General features: G+C 35.9%; 1 protein-coding gene across 3 annotated transcripts in view; it reads right to left on the reverse strand.

Annotated features, from left to right (window-relative positions):
• The window catches only part of NBAS (NBAS subunit of NRZ tethering complex), a 166,203-nt gene that overhangs the window by 35,034 nt on the left and 113,440 nt on the right, over positions 1-17,729 (reverse strand). For 2 of the 3 annotated variants that reach the window (XM_010393300.4, XM_010393299.4), the window contains 4 exons: positions 14,938-15,156; positions 14,489-14,691; positions 7,473-7,562; positions 5,000-5,195 (listed from right to left, as the gene is read on the reverse strand). In XM_010393300.4, coding sequence (XP_010391602.2) covers positions 5,000-5,195; positions 7,473-7,562; positions 14,489-14,691; positions 14,938-15,156 — 708 coding nt within the window. The remainder of the gene's footprint in view (positions 1-4,999; positions 5,196-7,472; positions 7,563-14,488; positions 14,692-14,937; positions 15,157-17,729) is intronic. The other variant, XM_019282201.3, reaches the window with a different exon arrangement.

The raw sequence follows: 17,729 nt of genomic DNA on the forward strand, positions 1-17,729 counted from the left end.
ATGCTGAAAATTTAGCAGGAGATACCTAAGGCTTAATCACCGTTTATCCACTGAGTTCTTTGAAATGTACTAATAGAAATCTGATTACATCACTAATGAGCCCTTAATTTTTCTGAAACTGGGATCAAAGCTGAGTACAAACTGTTTCAACCATTCTGCACTTACACCTTCATTACGAAAGATCGATTAGAGAAAGTGAATCATCCCCCATGAATCCACTCCAGAACATTCTTATCTTCCTCTGAAGCAATTGCTACTGGTGACAGAGCGCTGCAGTGCCCAGAGCTCACGTTGAAAACCTGTGTGCACGCAAGCGACACTGCTTTTCTCTCCACTTTGCCTTATCTGCTATACTTGTGTAGTTAATGGAAAATATTTCATTTGCATCTTAAAGTATTTAATTAATCATACACGCTACAATTTATGTTCCCAGAAAAAAAAAAAGTTTCACATGTTTTCATATGGATAAATTGCATCTTCAAGGAATGGAAATTAGTGTTTTAAAATATTAATTAAAACTTAAATTAAATCTCTTAAGCTTAATTTTTATGCATTACCAGCAGAGAAACAATGTCTCTAGAACTATAAGCAACATAATAACAAATTTACTCAGAGTTGATAGGAACATAAATCTTTCTTCTAATTAAGCATTTTTCACAAACAAAAGATGGCTGAGGATGAAACAGATACAGCTCCTTTACTTGTATTGGGCCAGATCAAGCTAAATGCAGGTCATTGTTACGTGATAAATGGTTTCAGCAAAACGACTTCTCATGTTTAAATCTCTGACATGAGAAGAGGCAATGGCAAAAGCTGAAAATCACTGGACACTGACATTCCCATTGAGACCGTTCTTAACAAAGTCATATGAAGAAACACCATGGAAACAGATACACATTTTTCATTAACAGGAGAAAGAGGAACAAAGCAGCAATGGAATCTTGACAGTCACTCCAAGCTCTCAGAAAGTCAGTGCAGACATAACCAAGGTTCCTGAGACACAAGTTTGCATATGGCACACAAGAATTGCCTATATGAAGGAAGGAAAACGTGTTGTGCACATCCCATATACACAATACAAATTAAATCGTCAATTTTTCAAAGCTAAACTTTAGGGAAGAAAATAAATAAGAAAACTGCCTAAAGTTACAATTTTAAATCCTTAATAGACATCCCTTGCAATTTTCAAAACATTTTGCCCTCAGCAGCTCTCTATACCCCAAGATCATGAAAAAAACCATAACATAACAAGATAAGGGGGAAGGCTATATGAGATTACCTTCTCTAAATGACAAAGCTATTTCCATTTAAGTGGCATGCAAGTAGTAATTACATTTTGCATTTGCATAATAATTAAACAATCCTTTCAAGAAAAGGTGTGTCTTATAGAAGCTTCACAATTAATAACTTATCTTAAAGTAAGCCTTGGTTTACTTACAGAAGCTTTGCTAGTGCCACTGTAACCTCCTGGGGCAAACCCTCACTCATTCCTGTAAACTATGCCTTGTAAGTGGTCACTGAGCAGAACAACTACGTACACACACACACACACACACACACACACACAACCTGCTAGCTGACACTTCAGGCTTGTTAGATGCTGCTTTGAGTCATTACAGACTATGCATATTTATGTACAATTTGAAAATAAATGCATTTCCCAGCTTAGATGAATACAGATAAATTTTGATACCAACATTCTAAACAATGTCTTTCTTCCCCCTCCAGTGTTTTTTAATATATAAAAAGTCAGTATTTTGACCCATATTTTTCATGCACCAGTTAACTAGAAAATTACAGAACCTGAAGAGCTCAGATAAAATTCATCAAGGGGATTAAAACAAGGCATGCCTCCTCCTCCTCCCTAGCATGGGATGCTGTTGGAATGTGAATTAAAGACTCTCAAGCCTTTGAAAAATGAGGACCCCTGAATTTTTAATTTTGTTAACTAATCATGAGAGAACTGGAAATCACTGTGTTTCTGAGTGTTTGATAGGTAGCTGCTTCCATAAAGTACATTTTTAATTTTGTAAGAGCTGGCCTATTTCCCAGCACACTGATTTGTGGGACCACTACTTACAGCACCTAGAGCATAATTAAATATTAAGTCCCTCCTTGATGTATGCAAAATCCGTCTAAGAGGATTAGTAGACACACTGACGGTGGCTTTCACACATTTTCTGGTAATTGAACACTGCAATACCATTAAAATTATCTTTATTCAATAGAAATCCACGTTCATACTTTATAATATCTGCCATCCCTTTTTGTGCCAAGGAATGGTATAGGAAAAGAGGGATCTCCTAAAAGCATGTAAAAAACACCAAGCAAGTAATGATACAACAATCTGGAAGCAAGATAATGAATACATTTTGGACATATTTGCAATTTAAAGCTCATTAAAAACCCCTGAAAACTAACAACCTTTAAACACATTCCTCTAAAATCTAAAAACAGCATTCAATCCACAGCCCTTTCCCTCCCCATTTGTTTGAAATGGGATTTTTTTTTTAAACTATTTTGCTGGATGAGAGAGGATGACCAAATTAATAAAGGTGTAGTGATGCTAGAGAAGGTGACACCTACAGACAAGACAGGCAGACTGACATAGTTTGAAAGATGATATTCCTCCTGTCTACTTCTTCATGCAGGATTACCCAACAAGCTGTGCTACAATACACCCTTCTGTAAAACAGGGTAGCTGTAAAAGGTCTTTGCACCTGAAGCGTGAACTTGCATGAGAAAATTGTGTCTTAACCCTAATGCTCTGCCACAGCTCATACACAAATCTCTCTCTTTGCTTTTAAGCAGCCATGTAAGCACAGACTTCTGCAATGTTCTTGCTCCACTAACGTACCACGAAGGACCGGGAAGCGTACAGTTTTCAATCTGCTATTTTATGATGATCTTTTCCATTCTTGTTAATTCACAAAATACGCAAACTTAATATTCAAACAAGGCCATCACTTGCTTTTCTAGTATCAGCTTGTAGACTAGCATTTGACATCAGCTGACTACAAGAGGGAAAAAATCCAAAATAAATAGTCCACATCTAAGACCACTCATTTGTTTTCTTGGATATTTGTGAAGAACCCTGAATTTCAGTGACGGGTATCTAATGGACAAAGCAACACGTCTCTTCCATCTAAATAACACATTAGTTACCTAGCTCAAAATATTCAAAGAAAACAATCACACTGAGCTTGAGCTGACATGAAAATGAGAATAATTTTTAATATATTCCAATAGGACTCTTGTAATTGCACTCTGTAGCAGAAAGTGGGGTGCATAAACCATGATTTTTATGTATGTACATATAAGCACAGCTTTCACTATTGTCAGGCATGAAAGCTATTTCTACACTTAGCTAAATAATAAATAGTATATACAGAGAAATTAGTATTATGGTGTTGTGTACATATTTTCATACAATTATCTCTGAAAGGTTTGAGCTTATCTAGAGCATTATTCAAGCTTTATTACATGTCTTCTTGTACTACTTGCTTACTCATCAGCAAAAGTGTAAAGCACTGAAGTGATCAGCAACACTGTGTTATGAGCAGATGTACCGTTGCTCAGTCAGTACAAACCTCACAAAAAGAAAAGCAGGTTTTCCTGCTTGAAACTAGTTGATTTTAAAAATCCCTTCAGGAAGCAGAAATTAACTGTTTATATGGAGAGGCCTAAACAGGCTGGCAGACTGGGCCAGCAAAATTTGCACAAGGTTTAACAGTTGTGCTGCACCTGGAACAGCACAGGTGGGGACAGCACAGTTGTGGCTGTCTCAGCTCTGCTGATGGGCCTTGGGGGCTCTGGTGGGCAGTGAGCTACACATCAGCCAGCAGCATATGAAATGCATTCAATTAAGTCCTAAAATTTGGTTTTGTAACCAAATGGAGGTGTGTTTCTTTTTGCAAAGTTATATACATTCTGACTTACAAGAAATATGGGAGAAAATAAAAATTTGATAAATATTTTAGATAAAATCACAAGTGTAATGAGTGTCATAAGGTTTCTGTCAAATACAGGTTCTTTTTCTATCTTCTACAAACATGGCTGAAAGCTATTATCTACCTGTAACTTTTTTCTTAAGACATACTCTAGTTCAATCTTTTAGAATTGGAAATGATTTTGAATTAGAAAGCAGGTCACAGGCAACACAAACACTGACAAAGGATTGAACTGAATAATCCAATCACAGACACCCAAACAGTAGTTGAGGAGTTAAATGCTGGTATTACTGTGAATACAAGAGGAAAAGTAATTTCCAAAGAAACCAAGAGATAAGTACTTTCTTTTCCTTTTAAGATTTTTATTAGGATTGTTCCCTTGGATGAATTTAGCACAGCAAGTCAAAACTGAGATATTGCTTCAGGTTTATATGAATATAAAGTGGGTTTGTGCACAGATTTTTTTGGGAGCTATTAGTAATATTCTACTTTTGTTCTGTAAGGTCTTGGCATGGTGGGAGGCACTTAGAAAATGAACAAAAAGTAACTCTGCTTCTGAACAATTCTACATGCAGCAAGTGCTACTCACATGATTTCAAAATTGCTACACATTCATGAAATAATATTTAAAGGCCCAAGAAAAAAAGTCCGTGGCCAGTAATTATCATTGTAATTGTGAGTAAAATGTGACGCCAAGTGGAAGATAAAAATGGAAGGTAAAATTGACAGAAAAAAAGGGTCAGAAAAGAAAGAAGGTACAAAAACTTCAAAGTCAGTGCTTGACATGGAGGAAAATCATTAGTCTTCAGTCAAGTTCAGTACTATGCACTCCTGATCCTAAAGAAAAATCAGAAAAGTCCCTTACCTTTACAAACTTTGTTTTACGAAGAATCAGAATGTATCAGAAACTTGATTTAAAACAGAAAAGTAGGATTAGTTTCCAGACAACAGGATGCATCACAACCATATTCTGCAGACCAACATTTCGTTATGTAATCCTCTCATTAAAACAGCCTAATGCTATAATTTGCAGCAATCAGTATAAATACCTTTGTTTCAGGCCAGCAAGCTCTAAGAACGGCTTGTGTCCTGAAGTACACCAGCAGCTTGCTATCCTCATCACTGAGATGGAAGGCTTGCTCCAGAATTTGCAATACCCTGATGCGAGGCTTCACTGCTAAAGAATCATCACCACAGAAAGGTCTCAACCACTCCAGGAGGTCATCTGCAGAAACTATTTTCTCCCTGTAATTAAACAACACGGTGTTAAATAGTCTCTGGTAATAATCCTAATGAAAATACTACATGCATTTTCAAAACTTAACAAGCACATTCATTATGTAAGAAATACATAACACCAGGAAATGGAAGATCTGACCTCTGTGAGGCTGCAGGGAAACCGGCCCTTGTAAATCAGGAGCCCAAAGCTGTGTGATGTAAGAACTTTTTCTGAGCTTCAAATAATCATATAATACCATAGGAATCCATCTGTATATTTACATATTTTCCCACAAGCTACTCTGGTACCATACAATGGTGCTCGGTTTCAGCATCTGGAAATCCAAGTCTTTTCATGGTGTCTGGGCCTTACTGATGCCTGTACTACCACACCATCTGACTTTATGGAAAACCAGCTTGAATGCTTGCATATTTAGCATAACATTTTTATCTCTGAATGCTTATTCATACTGTCAGCCTGCATTCTCTTTCTTTCTTTACAAGCCCCTTCTTTCTACTCCACACACACTAAATTATTTTCTCCCAGTTGCAGCTCTAGCCGTATTTTTTTTTGTGTACCATCTCTAGCCAGCTTGATCATTCTCAGTTCTTAGCATGATAATGATTGCAAAATGCCCAAAATCCTTAGAAAGAAAAAAAAAAAAAAAGAGATGTTAAAACCCCTAAGCTTTTGGGTTGGACTTTTAATTATAAAAACTCTTAATTATATCATTTGATTCAGAAGGTGTATTAAATCAAATACATTCTAACTGTGTGGAAGCATTCACAGTACACAGATCACCATGAACTGACGAAGCAGTTAACAGCTGGAGACAGAATGATGTGTGATGTCCCTCGGAGGAGGCTATAAACTAACAAGTACCAAATCAGCAAATGCTGTTTTAACGTCCAATAATATTTTAAACTCAAGCTAACTCTTTTCTTAAAAAAAAAAAGAAGCCAAGCAAGTGGCTCCTGGTAGAGTGTGATTTGTAACTAATGTTCCCTTATTTGTCTTAACAAGACAGACGGGAAAGTAATATGAGACAGAAAACACCAATTTAGCCTGTCTTTCAGCTCTGAAATAATAAACACTGACATCTTAGGTTTTCATATTACAAAGATTTCAATTTTACTTAGGCTTTACATTGTCTGAATAATGCTGTTAGCTCAGAATTCCTGCTGAATTAGACATGCCTTTGCTGAACAGGTGGCATTCAAACTGTAAATTAAAAGTTTGGGAATTAAAAGGACCTGCTGGAATATTTCAAGAGTTTGTAGAGCTTGCACTTGATGCTTATATATGTTTTCCTGAGGAAAATATTCCTGTTTTGTAAATCGAGTAGCTGAGTTTTAAGGTAATAAATAAGTATTTAAAGGAATATGAGTGATCTCTTGCAATCATCATTATTTTCACTCCATCTTATTGTTTCAGCAGTTAAATGCTGATGAAATATACAAATCCAGAAGGTGCACTCCAGAAGGTGCATCTCAGAATAAAATAGTATGGACTCATCCATTATACCTTAGAATACTGCAAATTATATTTACTGCAAATTTTTACATCAATCCAGTCTCCATCAGTATCCAACATTCAGCTAATTTAGTGTCATTGGAGAAGCCTCAAAAAATAGTGTCACTGTTTTTGTGTGGCTACCAGAGAGTATTGGATTTTACTGTCATTATTATACATGACTTTCTTTGTACATCTGGGAAAACAAAGCTGATTTTTTTTTGTTTCTTCCTTGTCTTTACTGGGAATGAAATGGAAAATGTCATTGAGATATACAGGCCATTATGTGGTCTGAAATAAGGACATTCCCAAAAGAGGGGAAAAAAATGTGGTGAAGCATCATATAGCGTTTGGGAAATTGTTTCTGCACTATCCCTTACAAATACTGACCAACTTAGATATCTAAATTCAGATACCTGAAAGTGAATAATTATTATTTGAAATTTATCAACTAAACTGAAACAAAAGCAGTGACATATTCCTGGTAGATATACAATCTGCAGAAGTCACAGCTGAAAAACCATTTTCTCAATTCACCATAATACAGAGTTATCCAAATTTTAGGTTCAGTGCTTTCTTCCAAATGACAAGTAAAGGCTTCTGTCAGGGCTCAGATTTTGAACATGAAAAATGATAGCCCGTTCCAGAATAAAGTCTTAGAAAATTAAGTGCAAACCCATTACATATATCCATGAAGAAAAATCATCCATATTCAGTATTGTACCTTCAAAGCTTTCATGAGAAGCATCTTTCAAAGTCTTACCCAAAGAATCCGTACAGGAAGCTCTTACCCTTTTTCAATGCTTGCATGCACTGCAGAAATTATACCTTCTAGGATTCCAAGTGGATCTTTCTCTGTTGGAGATGAGTCACCATTTCTGCTATTAAGGGAAGACGAAGTTACCATTAAAATGGTCCTTAATATTGTATCTCATTTTATGAACCTGTAGGATTTTATTAATTGTTCGATAATTATAAGAATTTTCCATTTTCATTTCTTAACTAGTACCTTTATTTTTATGTCAGAGTAATGCAAAAAGTAAAAAGGAAAGAGTGGGAAAAAATACTAAAGCACTTAAACGGAATTTGAAAGGAAAAGCATAGTTAAAAGTTTAGTGCTTCTAACACAGATTAGGTGAGCAAAATACTCACATGCAATCTCACTACCTTAAAGATCAATGTGAATTAAAGAGACTTAAAGTTATACATGAATGTCATCATCTTTTCCCTCTGAATATCTTGCAGTATCTCTGTTGGCTGAAATCAACCTGACTGTAACCTGAGTCAGCAGTATCCTATCTGCGGATTTCACTGGGATCGAGCTGCACACAACAATGGCAACTGTGCGTATGTGGAATAGAAAAATGTCCATCACTCCCATCAGACATTTCAGTTAAAATACAGTTCTCTTCAGCAGGTCAAAAGGTTGTAAAAATGGGGTGAAAAAAGAAACAAACAACCAACCCAAAACCACTCTGGTAGGAAAAGAAGCTTTGCTCATAACTCAATGAAAATGACATTTTCAGCTAAGGTTTGCTATAAAACAGACTCGGTGCTGAGAGAGGGAGAGATTTGCCCTGGTACTCCAACAAAACATACAGTGTCTCCCTACGGAAACCACTGTGGTGGCAGTGATGCCTGGATGAACAGGAAAAACACCAGCTTTGCCTGTCTTAATTTGTCAAGGCTGCATTAAAGAAAGAGAAAAAAAGGCAAATAGTTCCCAAGTTATCTGACTATAGATGATTCAAAAACACGAGAAAAAAAGTGTATTTTCTCTATAGTTCATCACCATATCAAAGCTCTTCTGCTACTAAAAATGTCAGCCTCCTTCTAGATCTGCTCTTAGGAATAACCAACACATGCCCAAACTACTTTGACTGTTCTATCTAAAGCCAAAATACCACACAGCTGACAGAAATGTGCAAAAGTAACCACAATATTCCAAATTTTTTTTTTGTCAGGAGTTAGGGAATATTTACAATTTCGTCATTCATTACATCAGTAAGATAAATGTATTTTCTAAACAATGATTATATCATATGGCATAGAGACCTAAATCTTTATAAACTTTAATGTCTTCCTGCATTCAGAATTTTCATCTTTTCTATTTTTATCTTAATGCGTGGCCAGCACTCCAGTGTACAACACTAGATTTAAAATAAATATGACTCTATTCAGAACAGAAGCAAGATGATTTGTTTCACGATGAAAAGCTAGCATCCTCATTCAGTATTACTATACTGCACTCCTAAGTTTGAAACAGGAGTAGACGGCTCGTTAACACTGGTCTTTTTCTCAAAAGATACTGTACATATGACTGACAGAAATGCTGTTCTTAGTACCAATACTACCATATTGCAGCTAAATAACTTTTTTAAGAGTGAAGCTTAAATCTAGATATAATCCTAAGCATCTTCAGAATATTTGGAAACAATAAAATTATAATTTATAGTACAGAATAGTATATAAATATTCCCAGAGACATGATATGTCTCCAAAAGATAAAATCCCTTTTCACCAAAACACACAAAAAATTCATTCTCAGAAAAAAAAAAAGAAGTGTATTTTCACAGAAAAGGAGACATAACAGAATTGAATGCACTGTTTAGGAAAAAAAAATATACCTTTAGGGCAGATGTGTGGAAACGGTAAAAAGCAAAGCAGTATTCAAATGATCATTTTATGCATCATGGCTAGATGCATTAGGAGATGGTTAAAAATTTCTTTAACAACATAAAAAGCTAAGAAAATTTATTATAGGTCCCTAGAGTGAAGACAGATATAAGGCACTTCATTAATACTCTTTTTATAAGCCATTTTGTTTGTGAATTGTTTACAGGCCAGATTTAAATTTTCCATTTTTTGTGCCCTTTTTTTCAATTAAGTTTGTAATAAAAACACATCTACAAAGGGCATTAACATGGCATATCAAAAGGAAACTAGAATACTTATAAAACTTGCACACTAAGAAGAGAATGAGTATTGAAGCAGAAACAAACAGGGTATTTGCAGCCCTTCAATACTTAAAAGGGGATTATAAGAAAAATGGTGACAGACCAGAGAGTCAGTTCAGACTACATGTAAGGAAGGAACTTTTTTCAATGAAGCTGGCGAGATACTGGCACAAGTTCTCCAGAGAGATGGTGGATGCCCCTTTCCTGGAAACATTCAAGACCAGATTGGATGGGCTCTGAGTGACCTGATCTAGGTGAAGATGCTCCTGCTCATTGTAGGGGGTGTTGCACAAGATAACCTTTAAAGGTCCCTTCCAACCCAAACTATTATATGATTGTGCAGTGTACAGAAATTGAGTTCTTACTGCTCTACTTACACTTACTTATCTTTAGTGGACATGAACAACTACCGTATCAAAGGAGACCGACCAGCAAACCTTGTACTTTGGGTATCCTCATTAGGGATCAGTTCTGGACAGTCCTAACCCTTGCTCTCCAAAAAACCTTCATCTCTCTAATCCAAAATGGAAGTTGATAGCTCCGGTAGCAACCAGGCTCTGAGCTCCTCAAAAAAAAACCAAAACAACCTCTGCCCCAAACAAACAAAAAATCCCCAAACCCAAATAAACAAAAAACCCAAACAAACAAACCCAAACCAAACCAAAACTGATCAAAAGAAATGTATCTGCAAAAGTTAACGGGCATTTCTGAAAACAAAAAAAATCACTGTTTCTGACAATACATCTATGAAGACGATTTTCAAAAACAACAGATGTATGAACATTTACAGAAAGTTTCAAGTTTGTCAGACAGACAGGTGACACAGACAGGTGTCACAGACAGGTGTCACAGACAGGTGTCTTTTACTAAGCAGAAGGAAAGGAGAAAAAGATTAATCTAAGCAGTAAGCTACAGTTATCTAGAATAAGGAAGTATTTAAAAAATCTAGAAAGCTTAATACTGCCTTTACTGCCTAATGGTTAGAGAAACTAAAAAGAGATGACACCTCATGAGACAAACAATCCTGTAGAGTTTCCACAGATTGTTGCCCTGTTCTTTTCTTAATAATTAATGATTAAAAATAAGCAGCTACTAACAGAAACAAATACAATTAATGAAGGATTAGCCTCCACACAGATTATATGCTATTTTATGCACATTTTAGACAACAGAACAGGATCCAATGTTCACCTCAGAACTCCTAGGTATGAGCTTGGTGTAATTACACTGATAAAGGCTTATTTTGATTTCAGATCAGAAAAAGTGATGCATATTTAATCACATTCGTCAAACAGAATAAAGTACAAAGAACGCCTGAAAGGAGAATAAATTAACTTCATCTAAATTTTTTAACCTAATTACTGTATTCATTAAAATACTCCAGCTTTATTTTCCTCTGTCTGATTGTGCTTTGTCATATTTAAATATGAGTAAAATAAGGAAATAACATATTGATGGTGTGATCACTCAAAGCTGGGGAAAAAAAGTCTTAATGGCAGACCATCATTTTTATCTAAAATACCACAAAATCATTATAAACAAGCTAAAAAATTACTCTGTATGACCCCTGCTCAAATGAGATGAGGGAATAAAAAATCTGATTTTTTTTTTTCCCTGTTAAGTTAGCTGCTCTTTCTAAGAAAGCTGGGTTTACCTTCTTCAGGAAACACTGGGCATTAAACAAGGAACTCAAAATTCCACCAAACCTTTCCTGCTCACTGCCTGGTGAATACTTCCAAAATTTCATGGAACACTATATCCCTGTGGACACCTAAGAGAAGAACTATAGGAGCAGCAGATGAAGGAGACCATAATGTCTTCAACAGACAAACTCTCTTTCCTGACTGACCAACCGTGGACATGCCTACAGTCATGGACCATGGAATGTTTCCTATCCGTCATGTGAGTGATCTTAGGCAAGGAATTAAATTGAGTCTTAGGGAAGACTAATCAGATGACCATAGTTGCTAAAATATTTTGTTTTGTTTTCCACAAGGTCATGGTTTCTACTGAAGAGGCAACTGATTTTTATTTATAGTAGCTGCTTCTACAGGCAAACAAGGAAGTGCCCAATACATAAGTCATTGAAGTATGCAAATATGCTCTGCTGGAGAGCTTCTACACATACCAATGCAGGAGTTTCTATTTTGAATTTTGTGTGCCAGAACTAGAGACTTACGGGAGACAAAAGTAGTTAAAAGAACTGGAGGACAATACTGCTCTTAAAATTACAATTTTATTTATTTACAAATTTACCAATTACAAAATCCTGATATTAGGCAAATAACTAGGTTATATTTAACAAGAAGTCTGTTTCTGAGAAGGTATCAAAGTTGTTAAGCCTGTTGTATCATACATTGCTGAAAAATGAAGCCAAAAAGTAACTTAAGCTTTCATAAAAATATCACTTTCTAGAAGTTCTTCTGCAAGAATGACTATATATGCTAATAACAAAAGATATTTTACTGTGTTTGAAGGGTGGTTGTAGTTAATGCAACTGAAAGAAAGGATGTGTATTTTCAGTCACAGAAGTGGTGGACTGATGCTTAATTTTCAGGCAGATCACTGACACTACCATAATTTTTCACATCCATACAGGCCTCTTTCACTTGTGTCTGCAATACCTTAATTACACTGCTTGTCACTACAGCTATGAAGAATCCAAGTTCAGTGTTAGTGTTACAGCCTTGCAACTGCTACTCTGAAGGTTAATTGTCAAAGAAGGAATTTTCCAAAACAGTCTCTTTCAAAACTACTGTACAAAATAACCCCACTGTGTAACATATTAAAGTTCCAGAAAACAAACCTAAAAGGTTTTCCCTTGAAATGCTGCATTTATTGAGTAAAAGTCTGCTTTTCCAGGTACACTGGCAAGACTACTTCTTTAATTGCAGAAATGCAAGTATTGAACAAGAAGTTTTCATTTGTGTTACACCTTTAAAGTGAACATCTGAGCATAGGATAGAGATCAATCCAATTCTATTCACAAGCAACAACATGAATACCAGCAGGCTTAAGAGATGCCAAGCAACAACCTTTCTTTTAATTCCTCCCTATATTTAGATTATATTTAGTGCTTTATAATATTACCCCTTTCTGAATTTTATCATAGGGAGGACATTATCTCACGTATTTTCTATTTTATTTTATACTAGATTTTCACTTCATGATCTTTATCATTGTAGTAGGCAAACTTTCCATAGTTCAGAGTGATATGAAATTATCTTTCCCTTCTTCTGTCAGAAAAGCAGCGGAGTGGGAGTGGAATATTTCTACTGACCACATTAGGTCACATCACACACCAAATCATTTTAATTGAAACTTCCAACCCATTTTCTCATCTCTGCCACTACACTTTTCTCTATGAGACAGTCATTTCCCTCTTTCCAGTGAAGTGCTGCATAGGAATTACTGGACATGGTCGCTGTCCCAGAACTTTAAATCAACTTGCAGCCATTCCATTCCAGCCTTGCAATGCATATAAAGAACAAGTAATTCAGTTCACAGAAAAGTGTTGATAAGAAGCAGAAGTAGAAAGGAGAATTTTGATAGGTTTCTCATACTCTGCATGTTAATGAGACTCACTATAGTCAAAATAACTGGACTTCATGAGCTTTGTATCCAGATACATCACACTGCTAGTCAGGAACAGCAGGACAGTTATTATCTAAAGCCAAATTATTCTTCTTCAAATGGACAAACCCAGACTAGAAAGACAGTATTACTTATGTTGCTGTGCAAAAGCTCTATCATCATTGAGGACGCTGTGAACACTCTTAAACTGAGTGATAGAAGAAATCAATTTTCTGCCCAAGAGGACTGCAAACAATCTGACAGGCTGCTTTCTTTTCATCTGTGGCACTTCAATCTGCTGTAATATATACATACAAGCTGAAGAAAAAGTAGAGCCATACAAAATTTTCCATGCTAGACTTGTTTTCCAATTCCTGGTGTGTGCATTCAGATCATCCTGCCCATATAATTTTTCTGCATGTAGAACAACAGGATACATTCTCAAAGTTTTCTCTCTCTAAACTGGTCTTAGAAGTGCTAAGCAGTGTTTAGCAAACATCTAAAGCAGAATACTCTTTCATACTTGTTGCATGTATCTCTGTGAAACAGAAACACTTCAGAAGAGAGTTTTGTATAAATAGTTAAATGAGAAGTATCTGCTCAATTTACAATGGATGATATAAAGTTATCCTCCCCTGCTTCCTCCCGCCGCCTTAAAAATATGAGGGGGAATAAAATATTTCTAATGAACCAAACCAACCAGCACAAAAAACCCCAGCTCTCCGAAATGGCTCAGCAAGTTATTCCAAAGATGGAAATTGTACGACTTCTGGTAAGACACACTGTTGTGGCAGAAGCCATTACTAGGCCTCTGCTCCCCAAATGCCTGCATGAGTTACCATTTCCAATAAACATGCCTTTTTCTGTTTAAGAAGGAAGAATTATGTGCTGTTGTAAATTTTTGTAAAATTTACAAGGGCACACACACATAATGGAACAATACTGTAAACCCAACGCTTGTAACTAAAAAGCACCAGCGAACAGGATAAGCTCTGTCTTATTTTGTTCGAATTGCTCCGGCTTCCCAAACGCAGAAAAATATGACTAAGTATGAAATTATAGGTAAACAGAAGCATAATCAAAGATCTCCTATTACTGCTTAATTTTCTGCAAAATCCAGACATTAAAAGCAAACAAGTACTCACTACAGATAAACAAAACCAACCAACCAACCAAAAACCACAACAAACTAACACACCAAACCAACCAACCAAAAAAAACCCCTTCCAAAAACGCAGAAGAAAGATTTTTGACCTTAATTAAGGAAGCCTGCTTACCTTAATATACATACAATTTTTTTAATAGCACATTGGACAATATCCTGGGGAGAAATGCCTAGATCTCCAACAGCCACTTGTAGCAACTGCTGCACCATGTCCAGGGGCTGACCATCTATACACATGGCTACTGCTTGCTCATGGATTTTTTCTTTCTCCGACCTTGAAAGATCATATAAATAGCCATACTTTTGTAGTGTATCCTGTGAAAACATAATTTTTGGAACACTAATCAGTGTACTTCTTATTTACAGGGCTGTATCAGTCCTCCTTTCTGCTAGGATTTAACATATACTGAGACAAAGAAAAGATTGATGGAACTGAATTTTCAAAACCCAGGTCAACAAAAGCAAAGGTGGAAAATACTAATAAAATATGACAAAAGATTAATGTCTATCATTGCTAGTCATGGTAACACTCAAAGCAAGCACTTGATCAGTAATCATTACCTGTTCGCTGCTTTTCAAGTAAGTGATAAAACTGTGAGTGAGTGTTTCCAAATGAGCAAGAGATTGTTGCAAGTGTTTCAGAGTTTCTTCATAAGCAGCAGACCGGTTTTCAACATCTTTCATGTCATTATCTGAAGGTTTTTTTCTTGATTTCTCAGAAAGATGTTTGACTGCTTTAATAGCCTTCTTAGTCACTTCTATCCTGGCTTCAACTGGCAGCTGAAAAAGATTGTTCAATTATTTATTCACTCATTACCTGTACACTACTGTTTGTATTACAGAAGTGCCAAGAGGTCAGGTGGATCCATTGTTCCACAACACAGCATAAAACTAAATGAAGTATTTAATGGGAAAAAACTTTATTTCTAACTCATCATTTATTTAAGTGATCAGTATTCCATTACTTTCTTCCGCCGTCCTTCCTTTTACAGATCTTTTTACTTGTTCATTTTAAGCCATATGAAACTTCTTTTCCTAACAATATTTATTATTTTGTCAGACTGCCACCTTATAATCTTTTAATTCTTCATTGAGAGACTTCTGAGATACGCTACACAAGACTGACTGATAACTCACTTAAGGTTTGTCAAGTTTAGACCACTGTTTAAAATACATCTCTAAGACCATAACCATAAGCAAAAAAAGCAGGAGGATCTAGAATTTTTATATCAATCTATTTAAAGCCCAAGTTATGAAAAATAGTAACTATACAGTATTTTTAAAGACCTGTACAACTATATGTATCTAGGCATTAAACTGAAACAAAGTCTGACTTTCTTGTTTCAGGAAAGACACAGCTTCAGCTGTAAGTCTAAAACAAAATCTGAAGTGTGATTTCAGACATTCATGTATAATTTGTTCCTTCATAACTTCAAGCACAGTTTTAAGGATGCTTGCAATATATTTTCTAATGGGTGGGAGTGTCCTCTGCCTGAACTCTTAAAAGTATCTAGTCCTTTGGGTTAACAATCAGGTGTTTTAGCTACTGGAATACTGAAAAATAACAAACAATTTTAGCTTTCAAGTTGAAATACACAAGAAATAGAAAAAAAAAGCTTGAATCTGTATGACACAGTGAATAGGAAAAAGGATGAATTACCATAAAAGAGAGCAATTAAACTGCTGTAGCATTGTTCATACAAAGTCCAAGAGATGTTTGCATGATGAATTAAACTACCTACTTGTAAAGCCATAAAAAATTTGAAGAGGATTACTTAGTGGAAAGTTTTACAGTTCACATATTTTCCCCCTCTTCCCTAGATAAAAAGTCACAAGTGAAAGATGTAGAATTCACTCTTGGTTTTTTGTGATGTTACTGTGAACCACACTAATGGTCTACTGGGTATTTTTAATAATGAAAGCAAAACGAGTGGACATTATTGTTGGAGCTAAGAAAATTTACCAGTTTTAACACAATAAGGGAATTTTACTATACAGTTTCAAATGCAACACAGTTCCATTCCCAACATTGATTCCATTCAATCACTCTAAGTGATTGAGTTTGTTACTGTGAACAAGGTGTCAATATCAGGTTTTACTCTAAGCAAGGAAAAGTTCATAGTCTCCACATCACATTAAAATCTAACAACCACAGCTGGATTTATATATCCATTTCATAAACATGAAAAAAGAAGAAAACAGCTACATATTTCATTTTTCCTCTTCTGGTGTAGATTCTAATGTTCAAAATGCAATTAAGAGAGATACAAGAGGCAAACAATTTAAGTATGCCATCTAACTTACATCCTAGAGAACACTGTCAATATACTGACAGTTTAGAAGTCATGATGCCATAAGCACATGCAGAATAAAGTATTTAGGGGAAAAAAAAAAAAGAAAGAAGAAAGAAAACATGTTTTTCCCAAGCCTATTTTAATTTTGCATTCACATTTGCAGAGTGCCAAAATGCAGCACTATGAACATATCATTTCTCTTGTTATTTTATTCCAAACCATAAATAGCTCTCCTCCGTACTTCTAGTCAGCTTCAGTAATGAGATTTGGTATCAGAGACAGTGATAAAAATGTAGCTTAGGGGCTAGTTCACTTTGTTTGCATGTGAAGTGAAGTTTTATATTTAAAAAGCTTTTGCGGTTTAAAAAGATCTTTACATCTATAGGCTATAATGTGTAATAAAAAATCTTAAAAATCTCTTTTCACACCAAAGAACATCACATACTATTTCACCTCAACAGATTTTACTCCTCAGGGTAAAAACTCATCTCATAAGCCCGTTCTCCTCAGAGTACGTAAGTATTTCTTAATAAAGCATAGTACAAGTAACATTAACTTGCACGTGAAGATGTTGACCCTGCTACTCTTACTGCCAGTGATTAACATGCAAGTGTGGGATTATGGAAACAGCTCCATTCCTTTTAATGCCACAGGAACCTGGGATCCCAGCAACACTGAAACGCAGAATGGTTGGAATGGACCTCCAAAAGGCATCTGCTTAAACAGAGCCACCTAGAGCCAGTGGCCAAGGACCACGTTCAGGTGGCTCTTGAATATCTCCAGTGTGGGAGGACTCAACAACTCCTCTGTGGAACTTGTGCCAGTGTTCAGTCATCCTTATAATGAAAAATGGGTTTTGATGTTCAGATGAAACAGTTGGGTCCAGTTCCCATACTTGACACCAAATCACAGAATCAGAGAATGGCCTGGGTTGGAGGGGACCTTAGAGATCATCCAGTTACATCCCCCTTGCCATGGAAAGCACCACCTTCCACTAGACCAGGTTGCTAAAAGCCCCATCCAACCTGGCCTTGAAACACTCCCAGGGATGGGGCATCC

This window comes from Corvus cornix, chromosome 3, assembly GCF_000738735.6.
Source record: "Corvus cornix cornix isolate S_Up_H32 chromosome 3, ASM73873v5, whole genome shotgun sequence".
In the NCBI taxonomy this organism is placed as follows: Eukaryota; Metazoa; Chordata; class Aves; order Passeriformes; family Corvidae; genus Corvus; species Corvus cornix.